The sequence below is a fragment of the Bos grunniens genome, chromosome 25 (genome assembly GCF_055505025.1).
Source record: "Bos grunniens cultivar Pamir isolate PY7600 chromosome 25, Bosgru_T2T1.0, whole genome shotgun sequence".
Taxonomy (NCBI): Eukaryota; Metazoa; Chordata; class Mammalia; order Artiodactyla; family Bovidae; genus Bos; species Bos grunniens.
In genome coordinates, this window is record NC_141189.1 from 15,883,530 (window position 1) to 15,908,299 (window position 24,770).

The window sequence follows — 24,770 nt, forward strand, 5'->3', positions numbered from 1 at the left end:
ATGTTGATTCAGGAGCAGCCACAGAAGTCTAGAAGGGAGCAGAAACGGTGGTGGCTTAGTCATGCTCATCTAACCCAGTGCCCAGCCTCTAGAAATACTGATGAGATGGATGCAGGTAGTTGGATGTTTGGTTGTTGGGGAAGGTTTCATGGAATAGGACTAGCTGTGGACACTGCTAAACAATCTACTCACTGGAGAAGACACTGCAAAGATATGGTTCATCTGAGAGGCTGTGAGGCAAAATAGCTGGATATGAGTGTTTCTGTATGGCAAGTGAAAAATTCAAATGGAATGGAGTCCAAGAAAGAAAAGGAAAAGTGTGAAGGAGCCTGGGCGCATACTTCCTGTTGCCTTTATTATTTTTTGGCTGCACCATGTGGCATGTAGGACCATAGTTCCCCCACCAGGGACTGAACCCATGCCCCCTGTATTGGAGCAGGGAGTCTTAACCACCAGACCACCAGGGAAGTAAGTCCCTCTCTGTGTTCTTTGCACACAGGTCCCTCTGGGTTTACTTTCGACTTGAGTCCTTTTGATAGAGACCCGGGCTTCCCTGGTAGCTCAGCTGGTAAAGAATCTGGCTGCAATGCTGGAGACCTGGGTTTGATCCCTGGGTTGGAAAGATACCCTGGAGAAGGGAACAGCTGCCTACTCCAGTATTCTTGCCTGGAGAATTCCATGGACAGAGAAGCCTGGCAGACTACAGTCCATGGGGGTCGCAAAGAATCAGTGGCTTTAGGTGCTATACAGTGGAAGTGACAAACAGATTCGAGGGATTAGATCTGATAGACAGAAAGCCTGGTGAACTATGGATGGAGGTCTGGAGGTCCGTGACATTGTACATGGGGTGGTGATCAAGACCATCCCCAAGAAAAAGAAATGCAAAAAGCCAAAATGGTTGTCTGAGGAGGCCTTACAAAGAGCTGAGTAAAGAAGAGAAGCTAAAGGCAAAGGAGAAAAGGAAAGATATACCCATTTGAATGCAGAGCTCCAAAGAATAGCATGGAGAGATAAGCCTTCCTCAGTGATCAATGCAAAGAAATAGAGGAAATCAATAGAATGGGAAAGATGAGAGATCTCTTCAAGAAAATTAGAGATACCAAAAGAACATTTCATGCAAAGATGGGCACAAAAAAGGACAGAAATGGTATGGACCTAAGAGAAGCAGAAGATACTAAGAAGAGGTGGCAAGAATACATAGAAGAACTGTGCAAAAAAGATATTCATGATCCAGATAACCACAATGGTGATCACTCACCTAGAGACAGACATCCTGGAATGTGAAGTCAAGTGAGCCTTAGGAAGCATCACTATGAACAAAGCTAGGGGAGGTGATGGAATTCCAGTTGAGCTATTTCAAATCCTAAAAGATGATGCTGTGAAAGTGCTGCACTCAATATGCCAGTAAATTTGGAAAACTCAGCAGTGGCCACAGGACTGGAAAAGGTCAGTTTTCATTCCAATCCCAAAGAATGGCAAAGCCAAAAAATGTTCAAACTACCACACAATTGCACTCATTTCACATGCTAGCAAAATAATGCTCAAAATTCTCCAAGCCAGGCTTCAATAGTATGTGAACTGTGAACTTCCAGACATTCAAGCTGGATTTAGAAAAGGCAGAGGAACCAGAGATCAAATTGACAACATCCCTTGGATCATAAAAAAAAGCAAGACAGTTCCAGAAAAATGTCTATTTCTGCTTTATTGACTATGCCAAAGCCTTTGGCTGTGTGTATCACAGCAAACTGGAAAATTCTTAAAAGAGATGGGAATACCAGACTACCTTACCTGCCTCCTGAGAAATCTGTATGCAGGTCAAGAAGTATCAGTTAGAACTGGACATGGAACAACAGACTGGTTCTAAATCGGGAAAGGAGTACATCAAGGCTGTATATTGTCACCCTGCTTATTTAACTTCTATGCAGAGTACATCATGTGAGATGCTGGACTGGATGAAACACAAGCTGGAATCAAGATTGCCGGGAGAAATATCAATAACCTTGGATATGCAGATGACACCAACTTTATGGCAGAAAGTGAAGAACTAAAGAGCCTCTTGATGAAAGTGAAAGAGGAGAGTGAAAAAGTTGGCTTGAAACTCAACATTCAGAAAACTAAGATCATGGTATCTGGTCCCATCACTTCATAGGAAATAGACGGGGAAACAATGAAAACAGTTTATTTTCTTGGGCTCCAAAATCACTGCAGATGGTGACTGCAGCCATGAAATTAAAAGACGCTTGCTCCTTGGAAGAAAAATTATGACCAACCTAGACAGCATATTAAAAAGCAGAGACATTACTTTGCCAACAAAGGTCCATCTAGTCAAAGCTATCGTTTTTCCAGTAGTCATGTATGGGTGTGAGAGTTGGACTATAAAGAAAGCTAAGTGCCGAATAATTGATGCTTTTGAATTGTGGTGTTGGAGAAGACTCTTGAGAGTCCCTTGGACTGCAAGGAGATCCAACCAGTCCATCCTAAAGGAAATCGGTCCTGAATAGTCATTGGAAGGACAGATGCTGAAGCTGAAACTCCAATACTTTGGCCATCTGATGTGAAGAACTGACTCCTTGGAAAAGATCCTGATGCTGGGAAAGATTAAAGGTGGGAGGAGAAGGAGACAACAGAGGATGAGATGGTCAGATGGCCTCAGGGACTCCATACACATGAGTCTGAGCGAGCTCCGGGAGTTGGTGATGGACAGGGAGGTATGGTATGCTGCAGTCCATGGGGTTGCGGAGTCAGACAGAACTGAGCGACTGAACTGAACTGACAGAGTCCCAGGAGCCAAAAACCTGCATCTCCATTCTAGGAAAAACATCAATGCAAGCACAACAGCTGATCCTCTGGCTGAGACAGGGAGGGCTCAGAGTGGATGGGACTACACAGGGAGCAGAGCCCTACCTAAAAGGGGGTAGGCACCACTCGTTTCAAACCAGATGCTGGAGGCAAGAACCTGGGCCAGCTGTTTCCAGCTCTACTGATGGATCATAAGTTGGACATCTGTGTGTGTGTGCTTTAATGAAGTCTCCCAATGTTAAAGTAAATATCAATTCGAAATTTAAAAAGAAACTCTGCTACTTAGGGTTCTACTTAGGGAACCAAGAGAAATCAAGTTAGACATGGGCTGAAGCCAAGTTTCAACTGGCCTTGAATGCCATGCTTACAGAGATCTGATTTGAGTCCATAGACAGCTTTAGTTTAATAGATTAAAAAATAAAAGATTACAAGTTGGTAAGAAGATGAAGGAAGCAGAGTGGTGTGGCAAGAGAAAAGATAACTGGGCTTCCAACTTGACTTAGAATGACACAGCCATCTCTCAAATAGAAAGGACAACGGGGCTGGTTTCAGACCTGCTTGGTTCAGAGAAGGTAGCCGGATGCTAACCCATTGCCCCAGCTGACCGGGTCCTGAGCCCGCGGGCCTGGGAAGCGCGACGCGCGTTCCTGCCTCCGCTCCTGACCCCGAGAGTCTGGGACAAGCCCGTTTATAAACTGACTTTATAAAACAGTCGCCTACAAGATGGGGCCGATACCACAGGCTTCTCGGGGCAGCTGTAGAGTTAAGGAGGAGGGGGACGGGCCAGCACTAGGGAGCGGGGAGGAAGGAGCGAGCGCTTTCTTACCCGGGGCTCTGGAAGGTTCGAGGTCTCGGGGAGGGGCCGGCGGGGGACCGGGAGGCTGGCGCTTCCAGGAAAAACGGCCCCCCGCCCCGCGCCTCCCCGTGACAGCCTGCGACCGGGGAGATCAGAAGCCTCCAGGGGCGGCCAAGTTCACCGACGTCTCCCCCCACACGCCGGGGGGACCTCTGTTCTGGAAGGGCAGGCCTTCGCCACCCCAATTCAGAGTCCCCCCTTTCTAGATCCCGGGGGTCAGGGATGCCTTTCGGGGAGCCCTACCCCTCTGCCCGCCCAGGGCTCATCCGCCCCACCGTGGGGCTCCGGGCGAGGCGGGGCAGAGAGCCGCAACCGGTAGCCAGCGCGCCGGATTCCCGATTCCCAAACCCTCGCACCGCCGGAAGCAAAGTTTCCTCCCGCCCCCAACGCGGCCTCTCTAGGAGCCTGGGGTGCAGGCGTCTCAGTGGGAATAACCCCTTCGACCCCGGCAGAAAGCTGCAACTGGAGGAATTAGTTCCCTCGGCTCCCTGAGAAGGGCCAAGTTGCCTAGTGTTCACTCTGGAGGACGTTTTGATGATTCTGGTGCCCAGATCAGGGGGAGGAGCAGAGCCCAACTGCCTGGGTTTCTAAACCAGCTCGGCTGTTACTCCTCTTCTCTGAGCCGTGGCTTTCTTTGCAAACATAACCGGGCTAGCTCAAAGGCTTTCTGTATGGATTCAATGAATTAATATATGCAAGCCCTTAAGTGCGCTTGACACATAATAAGTGCTCAATAAATGCTAGTGTTTGTTTGTTTGTACTGCTACGTTTTGTTGTGGCGGTGGTGGTTTTGGTAGCATGGCTTGTGGAATCTTAGTTCTCCGACCCAGTATTGAACTGGCGCGGAGTTCTAACCTCTGGACCGCCAGCCAATTCCTTACTGCTTCCTTTTTTAAAATGGCTGTTGGTAGAAGGTCAGTTCTGCAACAGGAACATCAGGAACACCATAGAGAGGCTAGTTAAGGGGCTGCTGTTGATTGTGGACCTTCTTGCTAGGATCCTTGTAGACCTGATCTCAGTGGCTGTGGGACACTTTTGTGAAGGGAGTATTCTTCCCATTTTATGGGTAACTGAGTGTATGTAGGTCAGAGTCTGATTTGAACTGAAAGCCCTCAAAGCCCCAGGTCATGTGCCTCTTCTCCTCACACTGCATCTCTGAGTTTTCAAACTTTTTCTGGAAATTCCAAGCTAAAAGCATGGAAACCATCAAAACTAAAACCATGTGTGTGATGTCACAAACATGAATGTCTAGAGAGTCCAGGGCTGAGGAGGCTGTGCAAAAGCACCTAATTTCTCCCCAGGATGGACACCATCTTCACCTGAAGAAAAGGCTCTTGTGACCTTAAAAAGAAGCAAGTTAAAAAAAGCAGCAGCAGCAAGCTGCAGACATCCAAAGAGAGAAAGGCATTGAGTATACATTTTAAGGATAAATTAAAACCATGCTTTTACTTTCAAAAACTATTACCATCCAGCCCAACCTTTCACACACCCTGTGGAAACCTCAGGGGCCAGTCTGATTGGCCATTTCTTCCTGCTCAGGGTCCCTCTGGGAAGTTTTCACTGGGCTCTAGCGCTTAGTCCGACTAAAGGTCCTCGGAGAGTGTGGAAGCCTGGAGGAAGTGGGCAGCTGTCCTTTCATTCCCTAGGGAAGTAGCAACTAGACAGACGTGCAGGAGAGCAGCCCAGGAGAGGGTGGGTCAGGAAGCTGTGAGTGAAAGGGGTGAGGGGCGATGGGAGATGAAGATCCAGAGTTGGCAGGCACCATCTTTCTTACCCTCTCTTACCATGTCCTTAGGCACACTGCTCCCTCTGCCTGGCTGAAGGTTTGAGAGGGCTGGACATTAGCATCCATCTTGTCATTTCTGTGAGAACGTGCTGGGCTTTCCCAGGATCACTCTACGAGTCAGTGATTTAGTCAGGACTGTTCAGTCAGAACAGGATATGAATTCTCACTCCATGTACCCGGGCAGGAAGAGGAGTGTGAGGCCACACTGGTTCAAAGGGCACACACACTTTCTCCAGTGAGGAAACCAAACAGGATGCTTGCTAAGTCACTTCACAAGGTCCGATTCTTTGTGACTCTGGGGACTTCAGCCCACCAGGCTCCTCTGTCCATGGAATTCTCCAGGCAAGAATACTGGAGTGGGTTGCCGTTTCCTTGTCCAGGGGATCTTCCCCACCCAGGGATTGAACCCAGGTCTCTTGCATTGTGGGTGGATTCTTTACCACTGAGCCACCAGGGAAGTCCCGTTATATGTTTAGGCCATAATTTATTTAATCAGTTCCCCTATTGGTGGACATGTAGGTTTTTGTTTTTTTGTTTAGTTGTTTTTACTTGGCTTTATTGGGTCTTAGTTGTGGCACGTGGGATCTTTTGTTGTGGCGCTCAGGCTCTCTAGTTGTGGCTCATTGGCTTTGTTGCTCTGCAGCATGTGGGATCTTAGTTCCCTGACCGGGGATCGAACCTGAGTGCCCTGCATTGCAAGGTGGATTCTTAACCACTGGATCAGCAGGGAAGTCCTGGACATGTAGATTATACACAGTCTCTTGCTATAGAAACAACATTTCAATGCATAGGATTATGCCTACATTTTTGCATGCCACATGTGTCACCAAGCCTGTACGATCTAGAAATGGAACTGGTGGGTCAAAGGCTGTGGGTGTTTTGAATTTTGATCAGTTTAGCCAATTTTCCCTTCCTTCTAGGAGGCACTGAGATGGATCTTCTTACTTGTTGAGATTTTCTTGTTTGAGATGGCTTCTCCACAAATCATATAATCAAACTATTTATATTTGAAGATTTCTTAGTGTTTCACGGTTGTTTTTATTTGCATTATGAAATTTGTTTTATAACCAACAGTGGCAAGAGAAAATGGAAACGTGACATTGGAGGTGTGAGATTTTAAGAAAGCATTGTGCTTCTTTGAACTAAGTCACATCTTCTGATCCCACTTGAACAAGGAAAATAATTTGCCAGTGAGCTCTAAGCCACCTGATTCCTTGGAGAAGGATGTACAAAAGATAGACAAATGAAATAACAATTTTCAAAATAGGGAAAAGATGTTAATAATACAAACCAAAGGCCAGCAGTCTTGATGTTTAACTCAGCTGGAATTCTCAATCAGACCATCCAGTGGATGACTTGTGAGTATAATGGCATGGTGTAGGGGAGAGGAAAGACATTAAATCCCATCAGGCTGCAATAATCACAGCTTTTACCTAACCAGGTGACCTTGGGCAGCTACTTCATATATTTCTGAACTTCTACCTCTTCAGCATAAAATAGGGGCAACCATAGCCACCTGCCAGAACAATGGCAAAAACTAAAATAACTCATGGAAATGTGTGCCAACTCTTGGGAGTTCCCTGGCAGTCCAGTGGTTAGGACTTGGAGCTTGCACTGCTGCCGTGGGTTCAGTCCCTGGTCAGGGAGATAGGATCCTGCAAGTCATGCAGTGTGGCCAAAAAAAAAAAAAAAGCATGTTAATATGGAAGGAAAGAGGTTAAACCTGAGCCCTAGACATCTGAGAAAGAGGAAGAAGGCTGGACAGATAAGCTGGAGATTGAGTAGCTGGAAGCCAAAACAACTTGATTGCCCCTGTAAAAGGCAGTCTTTTTCCAAATCTAGTGATCAGATCTCAAGTGTGAAAAATCAGACAAACAAACCTGCAAGGGACTTCCCTGAGGGTGCAGTGATTAAGAATCTGCCTTGCAATGCAGGGGACGAAGTTGCGATCCCTGGCTGGGGAACTAGGTTCCACATGTCACGGGACAACTAAGTCTGTGCACCATAGCTACTACAACAAAATCCAGTTTGCAGCAACTAAGACCCAACGCACCCAAATAAATAACTACTTAAAAAAAAAAAAACCTTCCAAAAACTGGTTCTGTTTCAAGCCATCTTCTTATCAGCTAGGTATTTCTTTTTTTTTTTCTTTTGGCCAAGCTGCATGGCATGCAGGATCCCAATTTCCCCTCCAGGGATTGAACCCGAGCCCCCCTGCAGTGGAAGCGCAGAGTCTTAACCACTGGACTGCCAGGGAAGCCCTGTATGCTAGGCATTTCTTAGGGCCACCATTTCATTTTTTGTGTATGGCCCCTGGAACTGACAAGGAAGAGATATTACTGTGCATTTATCTACCAACCCCAAAGAGCCAAAAGGCACATGTTGTAGCTAATCCCCATATTGAGATTGTTTATGACTGGGATGTGTAATCTGTAACAGTGTCTTTAAAACTGGTTGAATTTACAGTAGCCACGCTGCATATCCTGCCCCACTGGGACTTTGCTTGCCATCTGTCTCTGTGTTGGACTGGATCAGAATTAGGGGATGGGTTGAGGATATGACCCTTGGCATCATAAAATGTCATCTTGATGAGAGCTCACAGGAGAACTTTCTCCCAAACCTTATATGCATTTTTTAATTAACTTATTTCTTTTTGATGCACTGGGTCTTCATTGCTGAACGCAGGCTTTCTCTCTAGTTGCTGCAAGCAGGGGCTACTCATTGCTGTGCTGCGGCGGCCTCTCTTGCTGTGAAGCACAAGCTTTAGGTACGCTGGCTTTAGTCGTTGTGGCACGCAGGCTCAGTAGTCGCAGCTCGCAGGCTCTATAGCACAGGCTCCATAGTTGTGGCCCATGGACTTAGTTGCCCCGTGGCGTGTGGAATCTTCCTGGAGGAGAGATCAAACCTTTGTCCCCTGCCCTGACAGGTGGACTCCTATCCACTGTGCCACCAGGGAAGTCCTCATATGAATTTTGTAACCAATATTTGCTGGCGCCTCTAGAAAGCTCAGCAAATCTATAACCCACTTTTAAAACACATTTTTATTGGAGTAGAGTTGATGTACTAAAACCCACTTTGAGCAATTGTACAAACAAAGCTTTATACGTATGTATTGTACACCAAGCCTGGATTCATGTTATCATTTCTCCACTTATTTTCCCTCTGCCATTTTATTTTTTGTCTTGATCATGATACTCTGCTTCCACAGCTACAGTTGGTAATGATGGCCAGCATTTTAATGGCTGGGAGGCTTACTAGATGCCAGGCACCTGTTGTAATGCTTCAAGTCCTTTTTTGAAACCAAGCAAGGTACAAATAAAGAAACAGACACAACTGCCAGATCCCTTATCTCCCTTATGGTTTGCTGGGATCCACACAGTCAAAGGCTTTAGCGTAGTCAATGAAGCAGAAGTAGATGTTTTCCTAGAATTCCCTTGATTTCTCTATGATCCAGCATATGTTGGCAATTTGATGTCTGGTTTTTCTGTCTCTTAGAAACCTAACTTGTACATCTGGAAGTTCTCGGTTCATGTACTGCCAAAGTCTAGCTTGAAGGATTTTGTGTATAACCTTGCTACATGTGAAATGAGTGCAACTGTATGGTAGTCTGAACATTTTTTGGCATTGCCCTTCTTTGGAATTGGAATGAAAACTGACCTTTTCCCAGCCTGTGGCCACTGCAGTTTTCCAAATTTTCTGACATATTGAGTGCAGCACTTTAATGATATCATCTTTTAGGATTTTAAAGAGCTCAGCTGGAATTCTGTCACCTCCTTGGACTGCAAGGAGATCAAATCAGTCAATCCCAAAGGAAATCAGTCCTGAATATTCTTTGGAAGGACTGTTGCTGAAGCTGAAGCTCTAACACTTTGGCGACCTTATGTGAAGAGCTGATTCATTGGAAAAGACCCTGATGCTGGGAAAGACTGAAGGCAAAAGGAGAAGGGACGGAAGAGGATAAGATTGGTAGATAGCATCATTGACTCAATGGACATGTATCTGAGCAAACTCTGGGAGACAGTGGAGGACAGAGCAGCCTGGGATGCCGCTGTCCATGGGGTTGAAAAGAGTTGGACTCGACTTAGTGACTGAACAATAACAACAACTCTTATGGTACCAACTTCAAAAAGATGTTGTTTTAATATCTGAGGCCATAAATCTTAGAGAAAGGCTACATATCTGACTTCACAGTTCTCCACATGAAACAGTATTTGGAAATAAACAAACCTACAGAGCAAAACAAGGATCTCTCAGCAGTCCAAAGGCATCAGTTAGGGACTTTCACTTACCTGGTGGTCCAGCGGTTAGGACTCCATATTTCCACTGCAGAGTTCCTGCGTTCAATCTCTGGTCAGGGAAATAAGATGTAGTATGGCCAAAAAAAAAGAGGGCATCAGTCAAGTGATAATAACCTTACAAAGCTCAACCCCTAAGGTTCCCATAGGAAAGTGGTGATCACTGCTGCTGCTGCTGCTAAGTCACTTCAGTCGTGTCCGACTCTGTGCAACCCCATAGACCGCAGCCCACCAGGCTCCCCTGTCTCTGGGATTCTCCAGGCAATAACACTGGAGTGGGTTGCCATTTCCTTCTCCAAAGCATGAAAGTGAAAAGTGAAGTCACTCAGTCGTGTCCGACCCTCAGCGACCCCATGGACTGCAGCTTTCCAGGCTCCTCCATGCATGGGATTTTCCAGGCAAGAGTACTGGAGTGGGGTGCCATTGCCTTCTCCGGTGGTGATCACTAGGAGCCCACAAAGAACCATACAACCAGACAACATTCATGTCACTTACCCAGTGAATACAAGAATAGGGATTGACAGTGACACAGTGCTCATTCATTCTGAACCCTCGTCTAAGAGGTGTCATGCATGGTCTTAGCAATATCTTTCTAGATATGACTCCTCAGACAAGAAAAACAAAAGCAAAAATAAAGCAATAGGACTACATCAAACTAAAGAGTTTCTGCACAACAAAGGAGACCATCGATACAATGAAAAGACAACCTACATGGTTCAGTGATTAAGAATCTGCCTTCCAATGTGGGGGCTGTGGCTTTGATCCCTAGTGGGTGGCGCTAGTGGTAAAGAACCCGCCCGCCAGTGCACAAGACTTAAGAGATGCGGGTTCAATCCCTGGGTCAGGAAGATCCTCTGGAGAAGGAAATGGCAACCCACTCCAGTATTCTTGCCTGGAGAATCCCATGGACAGAGGAGTTTGGAGAGCTACGGTCCATAGCATCACAAAGAGTCAGACACAACTAATGTGACTTCACACGCACACGGGGAACTAAGATCCCACGTGTTGCAGAGAAACTAAGCCTGTATGCAGCACTCCAGAGCCTGTGTGCCACAACTAGAGAGCCCGCAGCAGTCAATTTAAACAGTGGGCAGAGGGGCTGAACAGATATTTTTCCAAAGAAGCTGTACAGATGGTCAACAGGCACGTGAAAAGATGTTCAACATCACCAATTATTAACAGAAAGCAAATCAATGCAACAGTGAGATATCACCTCATGCCTGTTTGTGGCTATTATCACAAAGGCAAGAAATAATATATTGGGGATTTTGCACTAGATAAGTAGTATAGCCATACTAAATATGTGAAAATCAAATCATACACCTGAAAATCACACAGTATTGTAAGTCAACTGTACTTCAGTTAACAAATGAACTCACTCATTTTTTACCTGCCCCTAGTTCAACCATTTTTGCCTATTATTATATTTCCTTCTTCTGTTTTTCTAAGCTTTAAAAACTTAATTGTCAGTTTTTGTTTCTTCATTGCCTTCACAGTCATATAGTTTAAAAATTATTTTATTTATTTCTTTTTCGTTGCTCTGGGTCTTTGTGGCTGTGCGTGGGCCTTCCCTACTTGAAGCAAGTGGGGGCTCTTTTCCCTTGAAATGCACAGGCTTCTCACCACGCTGGCTTCTCTTGCTGTGGAGTGCAGGCTCTAGGCACCCAGGCTTCAGTAGTTGCAGCATGCAGGCTCAGGAGTTGTGGCGCACGGGCTTAGTTGCTCTCTGCATGTGGAGTCTTCCCAGACCAGGAACTGAACCTGTGTCCCCTGCATTGGCAGGCGGATTCCTATCCACTCTACCACCAGGGAAGTCGTTCACAGCCATACTTTTAATAGCTGTATGTACAATTCCTCCCGTATCTACCACCTATACTATATTGTGCTGAGTTATTTTTCCTGTGGTTGAATATTTACATTGCCTCAATTTTGTGCTCTTACACGTAAAACTTTAATGAACATCTCTGAGAATATATGTCACCCAGTTTTTTGTTGTTGTTGTTTGGCCGCACGACTTTGGGGATTTTTGTTCCCCAACCAGGGCTTGATGGGGAAATAGGCCCTTGCTCTCAAGGCTGTTTATGAGTGCTTCTCCTCAGTCTTCCATCGACTCCCTTTCCTAAGTAACAACTACTTGAATCTGCCCATTGGAACTGAGGGAAGGTCATGGAGGCTGAATGAAGGCTGTTTGCTGTAATCAAAGTGGGAGACACAGAAAGGCTTGGTACCCAGGAGACCCACAGGGGCCTGCACGCCTCCAGCATGCATATCTTGGGGGTAGAAGGGCCATCCTTTTCTGGTGGCAGCGTCTGGCAGCCTTTCTGCCTGTGGCTAGAAAGGTGTCCTCACAGCAAGGTGCCTGGGGTGGTGAGGTGAGTGGCCTCCTCTGGCTTCACCTTCCCAGCCCTTGCCTCCTGCCTTGAGAGCATTCCTATCCACAAAGCAGGGGATGTCTAGTCATGGCCCCACATCCTCCCAGATGACCCAGGACACGGTTTCCAGATTCCTGGCTCTCCTGCCCACCAGGCTGAGGGCTGTGCACTCTGACAAGGAGGACTGAGGCAGACCTGGCTAGAGCTGGTCAGCTCTGAATTCTTGCATCACCTCAGGTAACCCTCCCGTCCCTTGGAAAACAAGGCTTATCCTCTTTCCAAAGAAGAGGTAGCTAAATCTCTAAGAGGCAAAGTGAGTTGCCCAAGACCACACTGGCAGTGAAGATGGAGCAGGGTTTTGACCAGGATCCACCTCCAGGGGATCACAGGGCGGCAACAGTGATAAAGAACCTGCCTGTCAATGCAGGAGACACAAGAGACTCGGGTTCAGCCCCTGAGTCAGGAAGATCCTCTGGAGCAGGAAATGGCAACCCACTCCAATACCTTTGTCTGGAAAATTCCATGGACAGAGGAGCCTGGCAGGGTGCAGTCCATGGGGTTGCAAAGAGGGCGACATGACTGAACACAGACACACACCTAACCACCTTCAGGACCTTACTGCTCTCAGTGTAACCTGGCCTCTGGGCACAAGGTCGTGTATTAAGGGGTCACACAGGAGGCTGGTGAGCTGTGGCCAAGAAGAACATGGCAGTGGGCTGTCCATGAAAGGCAAGGAGTCAATCCTCATCCTTCCAGAAATTTCCCTGGCAGGAGGGTCTCCTTCATGGCTACTGTGCCATCTGACTATAGGCAACAGCACACCCCCACCTTCAGAGCGCCCTCTGCCTCCCTAGAAGTAGGACAGGAATCTGTCTGGAGAATGGCTTGGCCCACCCAGGGTGCCCGCCCTTCCCAATTCCTCTCTCCAGCTTCTGGAGCTAGTGGAGGAGAGAATGGTGGGGTCGAGAGGTTTACCCTGTGGTCCCAGACACACACACACACACAGCCAACCTGAGTCATGGTTAAGAGCCATGATGTTTCTGAAGTCAGCATGCCTGGGTTTGAATTTATCTCATTCCTAGAAACTTGTGTCCCAGTGACTCACTCTATCCTCAAATAATAATAATAATGGTTTCATGAGTTGTTGTGAAGGTTTGTGGAATTACATGTAAACCCTTGGGACAGTGCCTGGCATCATCAATGGAACCACGTCAGCAGATATCATCATTCTATTTATCATTCTGAACCTGGTGAACCTAGAGCAAAGGGTACAGAATTAATAGCTACTGTTACGTGGGTGCTGGAGTATCAACAATGAAAGATGATTAATGTATTGAAACTACCTTTCAGTCTCACAGGTGGGGATGCAATGGAGTGACAAGGACTGTGACAAACTGGAAAGTCAGTGTCCTACTAAAGAAGGACCCGACCACCCAGCCAGCTGTCGCCATGTGAAAATTTGGGTGATGTTGCCACATCTTTGGATTTTCCAAAATTCGAATTTTTATATGAAACGTACCAATTTGGGGGTAATCATGTAAAAGTGTATTTATTTTTGGCTGCACTGGGTCTTTGTTGCTGTGTGGGCTCCTCTCTAGCTGCAGTGTGTGGGTTTCCCATTACAGTGGCTTCTGCTGTTGTGGTGCAGGCTCGGGTGCAGGCGCTTCAGCAGCTGCAGCACGTGGGTTTAGTAGTTGCGGCCCCCCGGGCTCTAGAGCACAGGCTCAATAGTTACAGCACACGAGCTTAGCTGCTCTACAGCGTGTGGGATCTTCCCAGGTCAGGGATTGAATCAGTGTCTCTTGCATTGTAAGGCAGATTCTTAACCACTGAGCCACCAGGGAAGTCCTGAAATGTACCAATTTTTTAAAGGTGGCAATTTATTCAGTTAAAAAAAGAGAGAGACAAAAATCTTGTAGGTCAAATTCACCTCTTTCTGTGAGCCTCTCGGGTACAGCTTTCCTGCCCACCACTGCCCCAGGGCCCGGTCAGACTTCTGTAGCCCGGGGAGGGCTGGAGAGAGCCTTGGAGGTCAGATCTGCCCACCAGCCTTTCTGATCCCATGTGGGCCTCCATCTCACACATCCCTCAGAGAGAGGGGGCGAGAATGGGGATGTCTGTGAATGAACGTGACTGTGCCCTGGAGGTTCTGCCCACCTCTGCCCCATGTGTCCAGCTTGGGGATTGATCCAGAAACAGATGGAAGAGGCAGGAGGATGACTTCATTCCGTGCACTGGGCACCTACTACCTGCCAGTCACTGTTCTGATGGCAGTGATGACAAGAGGCCAGGCCCCTGCCCGGATGGAGCTGCTCTTAACCTCCGTGCGTGCAGGAGGGGCCGATAGTGTTGGGGTGAAACATGCTGCAAGAAACACAGGGGAAGGGGGCTCAGGAGGAGCAAAGACCCTGAGGTGACAGCGAGGTATCAAAGGTGTTGGAAGCCAAGGATAAGATGGAGATATGGCTGCTAGAGCAGGTGGAAGGTGACAGTGCTGATAAGGAACAGAGGCAGGCCCAGCGGGGCCTCTTGTCCTGCTGGCCATACACTCTAACGGCAGACGTAGGCCCAGAGAAGCTGCGTCCACCATAGCAATTTCTGAAGGTTTGTTCCTCCTTTGGCTCCAGCGCACTCATGTCTCTGAACAGACAGAACTCACGTTCTCCTGTAATTCCTTTGTGTTTAACACACACACACACTCAAACCTTCTGAGTTCTTGAGGGTAGAGAGCCCAGCTTTTGTTCAACTCTGAGGTCTCCCCACCTTTCTGTTCCCCACAGTGCCCAGAGGTAATAGGCTTCCATATACAAATGTTTTCAATTGAAATAATGGCATGGCCTCACATCCCACACCTTAGTTTCCTGTCCTGTAAAATAGGGATGATCGTGGATTGGAGTGAGGAGGAAAAGAGATCAAGGCTATAAGCATTGGGAGCCCACATAAACTGGCCTTGGGAGGCCACCTGGGTTTTTCTCTTGCTCTGAGCTGGGTGCCCCAGGAACTACTGGGAAAGGCTCTGGCCCTCCTCTCTCCTGCCACAACCAGGCCTCAGTTTCCTCCTCTAAGGAGAGCTAATTGGGGCCCCGGGGGCGGGCACACACTTGCCAGGGAGGCTGGGGCCAGGGACACAGGTTGCCACAAATCTCTCCTGCCTGTGCTGGTCCCCTTAGCCCAAATGCTTGCTGCTGCGACTTATTTCAACTAAGCCGTTTTTTTCGTCTGTAGATGTTCCATCTCCAAGTGTGGCCGGCCAGCCCCTAATCCCAACCCACAACCCAGACATCCAAGACCCCTTCGTGGGTCTGAGTCCCAACAAAGGCAGACCCCAGGGGACCAGCAGCCACCAAATCAGAGCTCGGGCTTTCTGGGAGCGGCAGGCGGAGCCCCTGCCAGATGCAGGGTGGCCAGAAATCCGGAGCCCCTCACTGCCATCTCGGTTCCCCCCGAGAATCAGCTCCCACTGGAGACGGAGAGAGGGGCGCCGTCTCCGCCACCTCCCGGCTTCCTCGTCCTCCTTTTTTTCCCAGGCTGTGGGAGGCAAAGGGTTAAATCCCATAGAGCTGATGCTCTGACTCCAGGCTAGAGGGGCCCGGGAAGCTGGGGTCACTTCCTGCTCCGTCCCAGTCACCCTGAACTGGTCCCCGGGTCCTCAGCTTGGGATCACCCCTTGAGAAGGACCCTAGAGTCCTCGGCATCTAGCCCGCCCACCGAGGCAGGGCATTCAAGGGGTTAAGTCCCCTGGGGCTGGATCCTGCCTTCCGGCCTTTCCCAGACCCCAGAGCCGTGAGTGGGGGACGCCTGGGTTCCCGGGGGGTGGCCCGGAGGGCCCGGGACGGCCGCCGGGGAACAATGGGGCGCAGGAGGCCGGGGGCCCGGGCCCGGGCGTGAGCCCCCTCCCCCGCCCCCCGGCCGCCCGGGGTAGGGGTGGGGGCCGGGCAGGGGCCGCGAGGGCCGAGGATTCTGGGAAGAGCGCGAGGGTCTGGCTGTGGGGGAGGGGAGGGCGTGAGCATTCTGGGAAGAGGGAATTCGGCCGGGCCGGGGGCTGGGGCGCCGCGGGGGAGCCGGGAATCCTGGGTGCCCCCGGGGGGCGGGGGAGGGGAGGATGCCGGGCTCGGGGTTGGAGAAAGGAAGGAGGGTCGCGGGGACCGGCTGGAGCCGAAGTCCAGGGTCTGGGCCGGTGCGGGCGTGGGGGGACCGGGGCCAGGGTGGCTGCATTCCCGCAGCTGCCTCCATGTCAGGGTCACCCTGGGCCGCTCTCCACACCTCTCTGGGAGGCAGCCTCCTGCTCTTCTGCCCTCCCTCTCCCTTCGCAGTGGGGCTGGCTTGAGGTCGAGACCCGTACAGGCCCGAGCACCTCTCACCTCCCTCGGTCTCCCCACTTTCCTGCTCCATGTGGGCCTTGTCATTAACCCTTTCCCTTCTACCCCGGACCGCTGAGTTTGAATTTTTCCAGAGACATCAAGGTAGATGAGTGCTCACCTGTCCTCAGCAAACACAGCAGGCCTCTTCAAAATAGGCAGGCAGCCCCCAGCTTAGCAGAAATCGCGGCTGCCACCTCCTCACAGACACTTACGGATGGGGGTGGGGGATTCTCAGAGCCTAAGAAGCTGCAGAGATGAAGAAATTCATTTACTTCCTAAAATCTAACTCCTGTCTCTCCTGGGTTCAGCTAGCTCCTGCTTCAGTTTGGTTACCACCCCACAGCCTCCTCTGGAGTCTTTGCACATGGTCACCCAAAGCCCAGGCCCCCACAGGGTCTCTCTTAAGGGTCTAAACGTTGTAGAGAGTTCTCGCACTTAGCTTCTGAGGCCCTGTTCCCTCATCCCGGAATCTTATCACCGTTTTGGGAGTGACAGCTGCTTGTGTTTCACTCTGAGCTCCTGTTCCTCTGCTGCCATCCTCTCCAAAGCACTGGACCAAAGAGGTTCTCTAGGAGCAAGGGGCATCTCATTCATTCATCCAGAATTTACTGGACACCTAGTACGTGTTAGGGATGGAGTACAGCAGCAACAAAAGAGAAAATGGATTAGAAGAAGGGATGCCAGGATGGAACCATAGTGGAAGGCTTCAGCCGGGAGTGTTCTGTTTCTTGTTCAGAGCTCTGGGTTGTCAGGATCCAACCCCTTCTTTCATAGCCAGGGAAACCTGGTCCCAGGAATTTCTCCAGCCCTTTCCCATGGCCAGCAGGCTCTGACTGAGCTGTCTTTCCCCATCTGCCCGCGTTTGTGAGTTTCACATGACTTTCAAGGTCATCTCCCTCTCTTAGAGGCCAGGACATGCCAGACACAGAATCTTGCATTTCTGGTCTTAGCCCTGCCACTTCCCAGCCTGTGACCTTGAAGAAATCTCACTGGGCATTGGTTTCCTAATCAGGAAAATGGACAACCTGATTGGGGGTGAGATGATGAGGACCATACGGCAGGCACTGTGTCTGCTGTCACATGCCAGGTGGTCTGCATGCATTCATCCTGTCTCTCTTTTCCTTTCCATTTCCCTCTCAAAGTAGTTTCTGCAGAAGTCCCTGATGGCTTTAAACTGCCCCCTCTCCCTACCTCTAGCCCTAGCTTCCCCTTTCTTTCTGTGCTTAGATAACGGGAAAGTGCTCCAGTCTTTTGGAATGCCCTGTCTGTTCCCTCAGGGAAATCAGGGTGGTTATTACTTTTTTTTTTTTTTTAACTCTTTAAGTGTTCCAGCTAGTCTTGGTTCTCTGTGGGGCTCATAAGCAAAGTTTATTGGTCCCAATTAGCAGCCCCATTAAGGAGGAAAATTAGAGTCTTAATGAGCTTCCTCTGATTAACAAAATAACAGGTTTCCCAGCCTCTGGGCATCTGAGGGGTGGGGTGAGAGCCTCCTTTTCCGTGGGCGTCAGATGCTTCTCCAGCCCCCAGTCTGGGTTCAAAGGGTTATGATTGACGAGCTTTTAATTATACTCAAATTCACCTACTTGCTTAGTGGTGATCTTAAGCTCTGGAGCAGAAGGCAGGCCTACAGGGGGAGGGGGTTGCGGTGAGAACCAAGGCACAGAAAAATGGGGAGGTAGGAGACTACAGTTCACATCAGGAGAAATAAGGGCTGGGGATGGGGCAGATGGGGGAGTGGGGCTGGGGGAGTCAAAGCAGACCGGGGCTCAGCTCCCTGCCCCACCCCACCCCCAGGATCCCTGGAGCACTGGACAGCCCTGAGTTCCGGGATGGAACCTGAGACGGCGCTCTGGGGCCCAGATCTGCAGGATCCTGGACAGAGCCCGGACGATGGTCACCCAGGTGAGGGACACAAGAAGGGATGGCGGTCCTGAGGAGAGAGTGGCCCCATTCAGGGAGGGGCGCAGGCTCTGGGAGAAACCCCGGGAGGAGGGAAGTGAGGCCTGCCCCCGATTCTGAAAGGAGATGGGGGCTGGAGACTCCCTTTCTCTCTGTAGGTGCAGAGAGTGGGAACGAAGAGGAGAGCACTCAGCAGGAAAGTTCTGGGGAGGAGGTCATCTTGGGAGATCCAGATCAGAGCCCAGAATTCAAGGACCCATCAGAGATGCCCCTGGAGACACCCTCCCAGGATGCCTCTGGCCCCCAGGATGCCCCGGCCCCGCTGGGTCACGCCAACCCCTCGGACCACCAGACCCCTCTGGACACCCCCTCCCCCGAGGTAGTCCCGACCCCGTCAGACTGGACCAAGGCCTGTGAGGCCAGTTGGCAGTGGGGGACTCTGACCACCTGGAACAGCCCCCCGGTGGTCCCGGCCAATGAGCCCAGCCTGCGGGAGCTAGTGCAAGGCCGCCCGGCCGGCGCCGAGAAGCCCTACATTTGCAATGAGTGCGGCAAGAGCTTCAGCCAGTGGTCCAAGCTGCTGCGGCACCAGCGCATCCACACGGGTGAGCGGCCCAACACCTGCTCCGAGTGCGGGAAGAGCTTCACGCAGAGCTCGCACCTGGTGCAGCACCAGCGCACGCACACGGGCGAGAAGCCCTACAAGTGCCCCGACTGCGGCAAGTGCTTCAGCTGGAGCTCCAACCTGGTGCAACACCAGCGCACGCACACGGGCGAGAAGCCCTACAAGTGCACCGAGTGCGAGAAGGCCTTCACCCAGAGCACCAACCTCATCAAGCACCAGCGCTCGCACACAGGCGAGAAGCCCTACAAGTGCGGCGAGTGCCGGCGGGCCTTCTACCGCAGCTCGGACCTCATCCAGCACCAGGCCACCCACACGGGCGAGAAGCCCTACAAGTGCCCCGAGTGCGGCAAGCGCTTCGGCCAGAACCACAACCTCCTCAAGCACCAGAAGATCCACGCCGGTGAGAAGCCCTACCGCTGCACCGAGTGCGGCAAGAGCTTCATCCAGAGCTCGGAGCTCACCCAGCACCAGCGCACGCACACGGGCGAGAAGCCCTACGAATGCCTGGAGTGCGGCAAGAGCTTCGGCCACAGCTCCACGCTCATCAAGCACCAGCGGACTCACCTGCGCGAGGACCCCTTCAAGTGCCCGGTGTGCGGCAAGACCTTCACGCTGAGCGCCACGCTGCTGCGGCACCAGCGCACGCACACGGGCGAGCGGCCCTACAAGTGCCCTGAGTGCGGCAAGAGCTTCAGTGTCAGCTCCAACCTCATCAACCACCAGCGCATCCACCGCGGCGAGCGGCCCTACATCTGTGCCGACTGCGGCAAGAGCTTCATCATGAGCTCCACCCTCATCCGCCACCAGCGCATCCACACGGGCGAGAAGCCCTACAAGTGCTCCGACTGCGGCAAGAGCTTCATCCGTAGCTCGCACCTGATCCAGCACCGGCGCACGCACACGGGCGAGAAGCCCTACAAGTGCCCTGAGTGCGGCAAGAGCTTCAGCCAGAGCTCCAACCTCATCACGCATGTGCGCACGCACATGGACGAGAACCTCTTCGTGTGCTCCGACTGCGGGAAGGCCTTCTTGGAGGCGCACGAGCTGGAGCAGCATCGGGTGATCCACGAGAGGGGCAAGACCCCGGCCCGAAGAGCTCAGGGCGACGGCCTCCTGGGGCTCGGGGACCCTGCCCTGCTGACCCCACCCCCCGGAGCCAAACCCCACAAGTGTCTGGTCTGCGGGAAGGGGTTCAACGACGAGGGCATATTCATGCAGCATCAGAGGATCCATATTGGCGAAAACCCCTACAAAAATTCGGACGGCCTCCCTGCCCACCCCGCCCCCAAGCCGCCTCAGTTCCGGTCCCCCAGGCTCCCTTTTGGAGGGAATTCCTTTCCCGGTGCTGCGGAGGGCAGAGCCGACCCGCCTGGACAGCCCTTTAAAATGCCCGACGGGCAGGAGAGTTTCAGCCACAGGCTGGGGCTGCCCTCCTCCAAGTCCTACATCTGTTCGCACTGTGGCGAGAGCTTTCTGGATCGCTCGGTGCTCCTCCAGCATCAGGTCACCCACGGCAACGAAAAGCCCTATCTCTTTCCCGATTATCGGATTGGCCTCGGGGAAGGGGCGGGGCCCAGTCCCTTCCTCAGTGGAAAGCCCTTTAAATGCCCCGAATGCAAAAAAAGCTTTGCCCTCAGCTCAGAGCTGCTGCTGCACCAGAAAGTTCATGCCGGCGGGAAAGCCCAGAAGAGTCCAGAGCTGGGGAAGAGCTCCTCCGTCCTCCTGGAGCATCTCAGGAGCCCCCTGGGGGCCAGACCCTACAGCTGCTCAGATTGTGGGGCCTCCTTCCTCGATCGCCTGGCTCTCATCCGGCACCAGGAGACCCATACTCGAGAAAAGTCCCCCATACCCGAGGACCCCCTCCCAGAGCCAGCCACCCTGTCCACAAGCCAGGAAGGTGAGGGAGAGGCCCCCGTACCCACAGAGAGCAGCAGCCATGAGGAAGGGGGAAGCCCCAAAACCAGCTTGGAAGAAAAGCCCTATTTGTGCCCCGAGTGTGGAGATGGCTTCACAGAAGTCTCAGCCCTCCTCCTCCATAGGAGCTGCCACCCCGGGGTCACCCTGTGAACAGGGTCTGGAGACCAGAGGCCTCTCTCTCCTGAGAGGAACACTGGGTCTCCTCAAAAGTTACGTGGGGAAAGGAGGAAAACCCTATCAGATTGTAGAGAAGAAGAGGATAAAGAATTGTGGGTAAAAGTAGTGCTTTTACATCAGTGATGAATAACCCTTTAAAATTGTTGGTGGGAACCACTTATAAGGCAGTAGAGAAAAACTGTTGGGTTAGAAACCCTATAAATATGTAGGAAAAAAAAAAGCCCTTTAAGTCTGTAGCAGAAAAACCCTATAAACCATAGTGGATAAAAGCCCTATTAATTGTAGGAAGAGGTCCCAATATGTCTCTAGACAACCCTATAAAACTGTATTGAAAACCTAGTGAAACTATAGGGTCGGGGAAGCACAGGGAATCCGACAGCATCGACTTGGGAGGAGTGACCCTTAGAAGGTGTAGAAGGACCTCCCATGAACTCACTCCACAGCGTTCTCTCCCCCAAGAGTATGGGAGGGAGCCCGTCTGCCAGAGCCGTGGACGATGACACCAAGGAAAATGCTGGGCTGGGGGAGGAGCGTGGGAATGAGGAGGAAACTTCTGATTCCCCAGAGGAGAAATGACCCAGGAACTGGGAAGAGAAGGTCCAGTTCAAGGCACTGGGGGTTCTGTGGGGGACGAGGGAAGTCTTAGATGATTGTGTGTGAGAGAGGGAGAGGCCCATGGAACTCCTGATCAGAAAGAACCCCCAAAATGGGAAGAAAAAAACATGTCCAGCCTGTTTAAAGGCCAAAGTTTGGGGAGCATAAAAGTTTTAAGTGTAAGGAGACTAGGAAACCACCACAAAAATTAGGAGGGAAGAGTAGGGTGATTTGTTAGAGTGCTTTGAGGAAAGCGAACCAAGGTGGAGAAGCCATTGAGATGGAACCCAACAAACCCCAGGCTGCCCAGTCCTCCCTGTTTCAGAAGCTTGTCAAACTGCAAGTACAAGCAGATCCTAGCTCAGGCCACCAGAGTTCCCCACATCCCCGAGCCAGGCAGGACTCCCCTCTCCCCAGCTCAGCTGGGGAACATCGCTGCGAGGCCTCCAGGGATGGAGGGTCCCTCCTGCCACATTCTCAGGTCTCACTGTCGGGAGGCTTCTCCTGCAATCTAACTGCCACCAGTCCTGAGGCTGTGGCAGCCCATTTCCTTACATTCTGTCCTCAGAGAGGGAGAAGCCTTGTTAGTTGACCTCCAAAGAATAAATCCCTTCAGAGACACGAGGTCTGTGTGTGGTCAAATTCTGGCCAGACTTCTCTTAAGAGCACCACCTTTGATTCTCTGGCAACAAGGGACAGCAGAATGGACAGAATCGAGAGCCTGGATTAGCCAGCAACCTGATTTTTAACCTCATTCTCTCACGTGAGCTGTTAGCAAGGCTGCAAGAGGACGAGCCAGCAAGAGGACACGTAGTGATGGGTGTCCAGATACCCCACAGACTGGACCGTAGGTCCCTGAAGAGTACACGGAGACCTGACCACCTTCCTCACCTGGGTACCTGGAGCCTTCTGAGGTTGCAGCAGCCCAGCCCAACTGTGGTCTTGGAAAGAAGACAGAGTCCACCCACTTGGCTCCTCTCCTCCTTAGCCAGAAACCTTCAGAGGGAGACAGAATGATGAGAAACACACTCCCTGGCCAGGCCCGGCTCCTGTCCTCACACACCACGTACAGTGACATACTTTCATTAACCCTGCCAAACCTGCTCCCGTGGTGGGGAATGAGACTGTTGTCCTCTGAAATGGTCGAAGAGCCAAAACTCTTGAAACATCCATAACAAGAACCCCACCCCTTAACCCCAGAGACCCTTAAAGGAGGACAGGACTCCCTGTCCAGAGCTGGGTCTGGAGGAAGTGCCCACTGACACCACGTCGGCCCCAGTAACGTGCTGTGGTTCAAGTAGAACTGAGATGCCAGGTGGGGAGTCACGTCCCTGGAGAGGGTGACCCGGCTTCCTACAAACCTGTGGAAGAGACCTCTGATTCCATTACCTAAAAGTTCAAAAGGTGAAAGTCCTTCACCCTCCGTCTGTCCTGTTCCCAAAGGGATGACCCTCAAAGGCTGAAATCTAGAACACTGTAGGAGGAAAAGCCTAGGCCTGCTGGGGAGAAGGGAAAGGCAGGTCTTGGGGGACTGAGGAGACCCTGATTATATCTGCATAAAGCCCCACCCACCCAAGTGCCAGGTCAGAAAGCGCCACCAGGAGGGGAGAAGGAGCCTGCCTGCCTCTACTGACAGCATGGACCGAGGAGGCGTCCCTCTGAGACTGAGGAAGAGGAGACCATTCTCCAAGCAGGTTTTTTCTTTCCTCTAAGATGGCAGCAGAAAGAAAAATCATTTGTAGAAACAAACCCCTTGTAAAACTAGAAGCAGATCCTCTTGGAAATAGGCCTGAGGAATCAGTCTCCAGAAGGGTCCGGGAGAGCAGCTTTTGGGGCTCAGGGCCAGTCCGGGGGAAGATGGGTGGTCAAGGCTGACTGAGGGCCTTTCGAGGCCTCGGGTGTAGCATACATAGTAGGGTGCTCGCATGTCATAGGGTGAGGGCCAAGGGTCTTGGCTGTGGTACTGAATGGATGATGTGGACACAATTAGTTGGGGTCTGGGGTTTCATAGCAAGAAAGGGGGCAGAGTCAGAGACCTTTGGGGTGTGACCTGTTCTCTGTTGCCCACCTCCCCAAACTCCTTTAGCCAGCTGCTTTCCTCCCAGAGCGAGCTACATCTTGGGAGGAACTAAGCAGGGAGCAGGCTGGGGGAGGCGGCAGTATCGAGTCCTTCTGACCAGGTCAGGCCAAGGCCCAGGGGATTGTGGCACTTTCCCACCGGAAGCGAGTCGGGAAGGCAGAGTGTAGCCAACCCCTCCTGTCCAACTCCACGCAAGCCTGACTCTTTAGACAGGCCCTTATGGAGGAGCGCAACACAGGGTCACAGCGTCATTGGTGAAAGCAGAAGGGAGAGTAGAAACTGATCTGAGCTTAGGGTGAAACTTGAAACTGCTATGGATATGGAGGTCAGAAGGGAGCCCGGGAGAACTTGCCATGAATCCTGAATGGTGGGGAAGCTCGAAACCATCACAACCGAGAGGTGGGGTTCCATCACACCTGCCCCTCAGGTGAGCAGCCCCGACTCTTTTGCCCCCACTCATCTGACTTGTCCCCGTGGAGTGAAGAAAGGCCCCACTTTTGAGTATTGTGTGTCAATAGCAGTGTTGTGTCAGCGGTGGTCATGTTGATTAGTTGAAGAGAATAAAGGGAATAAGATTTCCCAGGTGTTTTCTATCTTCTCTTTCAAGTTCAGAGCAAGCTGAGAGAGCCCGTTCTTTGCCAAGGCAGGGTCCACATGTAAGTCAAAAGCTCAGCCCAGCCCTGTTCCCAGAGGCCGGAAATCTCCATCCAGTGCTTGCTGGTGGGAGCCTGAGGGTTTACAGCTTTAAAATCTATCCTCTTGGGAGACGGGGAGAAATGTGCTGAGAAGGTGGCAGAGCCAAGCAGCACAGCATGCCGACTTCTGGGTGGCAGCCTGGTGACTCGCACTGGGCTGGCTCAGGGCCAGCTGTGCTGCCCCAGGGAGCCCTCTCTGGCCATGACGCCCACACCCTCTGCAGACTGCCACGAGGCACAGCGCCCAGATTTAGTTCCAGAAGCTGGCAGCCGCCTCCCCTGGTTCTCCTGGGTCCTGGACTGTGTCCAACCCT

General features: G+C 51.3%; 1 protein-coding gene and 1 long non-coding RNA gene across 5 annotated transcripts; one reads left to right on the forward strand and one right to left on the reverse strand.

Annotated features, from left to right (window-relative positions):
• Positions 1 to 7,574: 7,574 nt before the first annotated feature.
• LOC147345113 (uncharacterized) lies at positions 7,575 to 16,715 on the reverse strand. Its single transcript, XR_015154555.1, has 3 exons — positions 16,588 to 16,715; positions 9,731 to 9,788; positions 7,575 to 8,328 (listed from the first exon to the last, which is right to left on the reverse strand). It is a non-coding gene; the product is annotated as an uncharacterized LOC147345113 (long non-coding RNA).
• On the forward strand, positions 15,690 to 24,339 carry ZNF629 (zinc finger protein 629). Of its 4 annotated transcripts, none has more exons than XM_086374868.1 (3): positions 15,690 to 15,891; positions 18,264 to 18,371; positions 18,527 to 24,339. In XM_086374868.1, the coding sequence occupies exons 2-3, from the start codon at positions 18,299 to 18,301 to the stop codon at positions 21,058 to 21,060; spliced, it is 2,607 nt and encodes an 868-aa protein (XP_086230994.1). In that variant the 5' UTR covers positions 15,690 to 15,891; positions 18,264 to 18,298; the 3' UTR covers positions 21,061 to 24,339. The 4 variants fall into 4 exon arrangements, with proteins under 4 accessions (XP_086230994.1, XP_086230995.1, XP_086230997.1 ...); XM_086374869.1 differs by having other exon boundaries at positions 15,696 to 15,820; XM_086374871.1 differs by lacking the exon at positions 15,690 to 15,891 and adding an exon at positions 16,099 to 17,088.
• The last annotated feature ends 431 nt before the right edge of the window (positions 24,340 to 24,770 follow it).

Bases quoted from the DNA above. Each gene is read 5' to 3' on its own strand.
- ZNF629 (XM_086374868.1), top strand. From the start codon at position 18,299: ATGGAACCTGAGACGGCGCTCTGGGGCCCAGATCTGCAGGATCCTGGA. The intron at 18,372-18,526 runs GTGAGGGACACA...TTCTCTCTGTAG, and splicing joins CCCGGACGATGGTCACCCAG to GTGCAGAGAGTGGGAACGAA.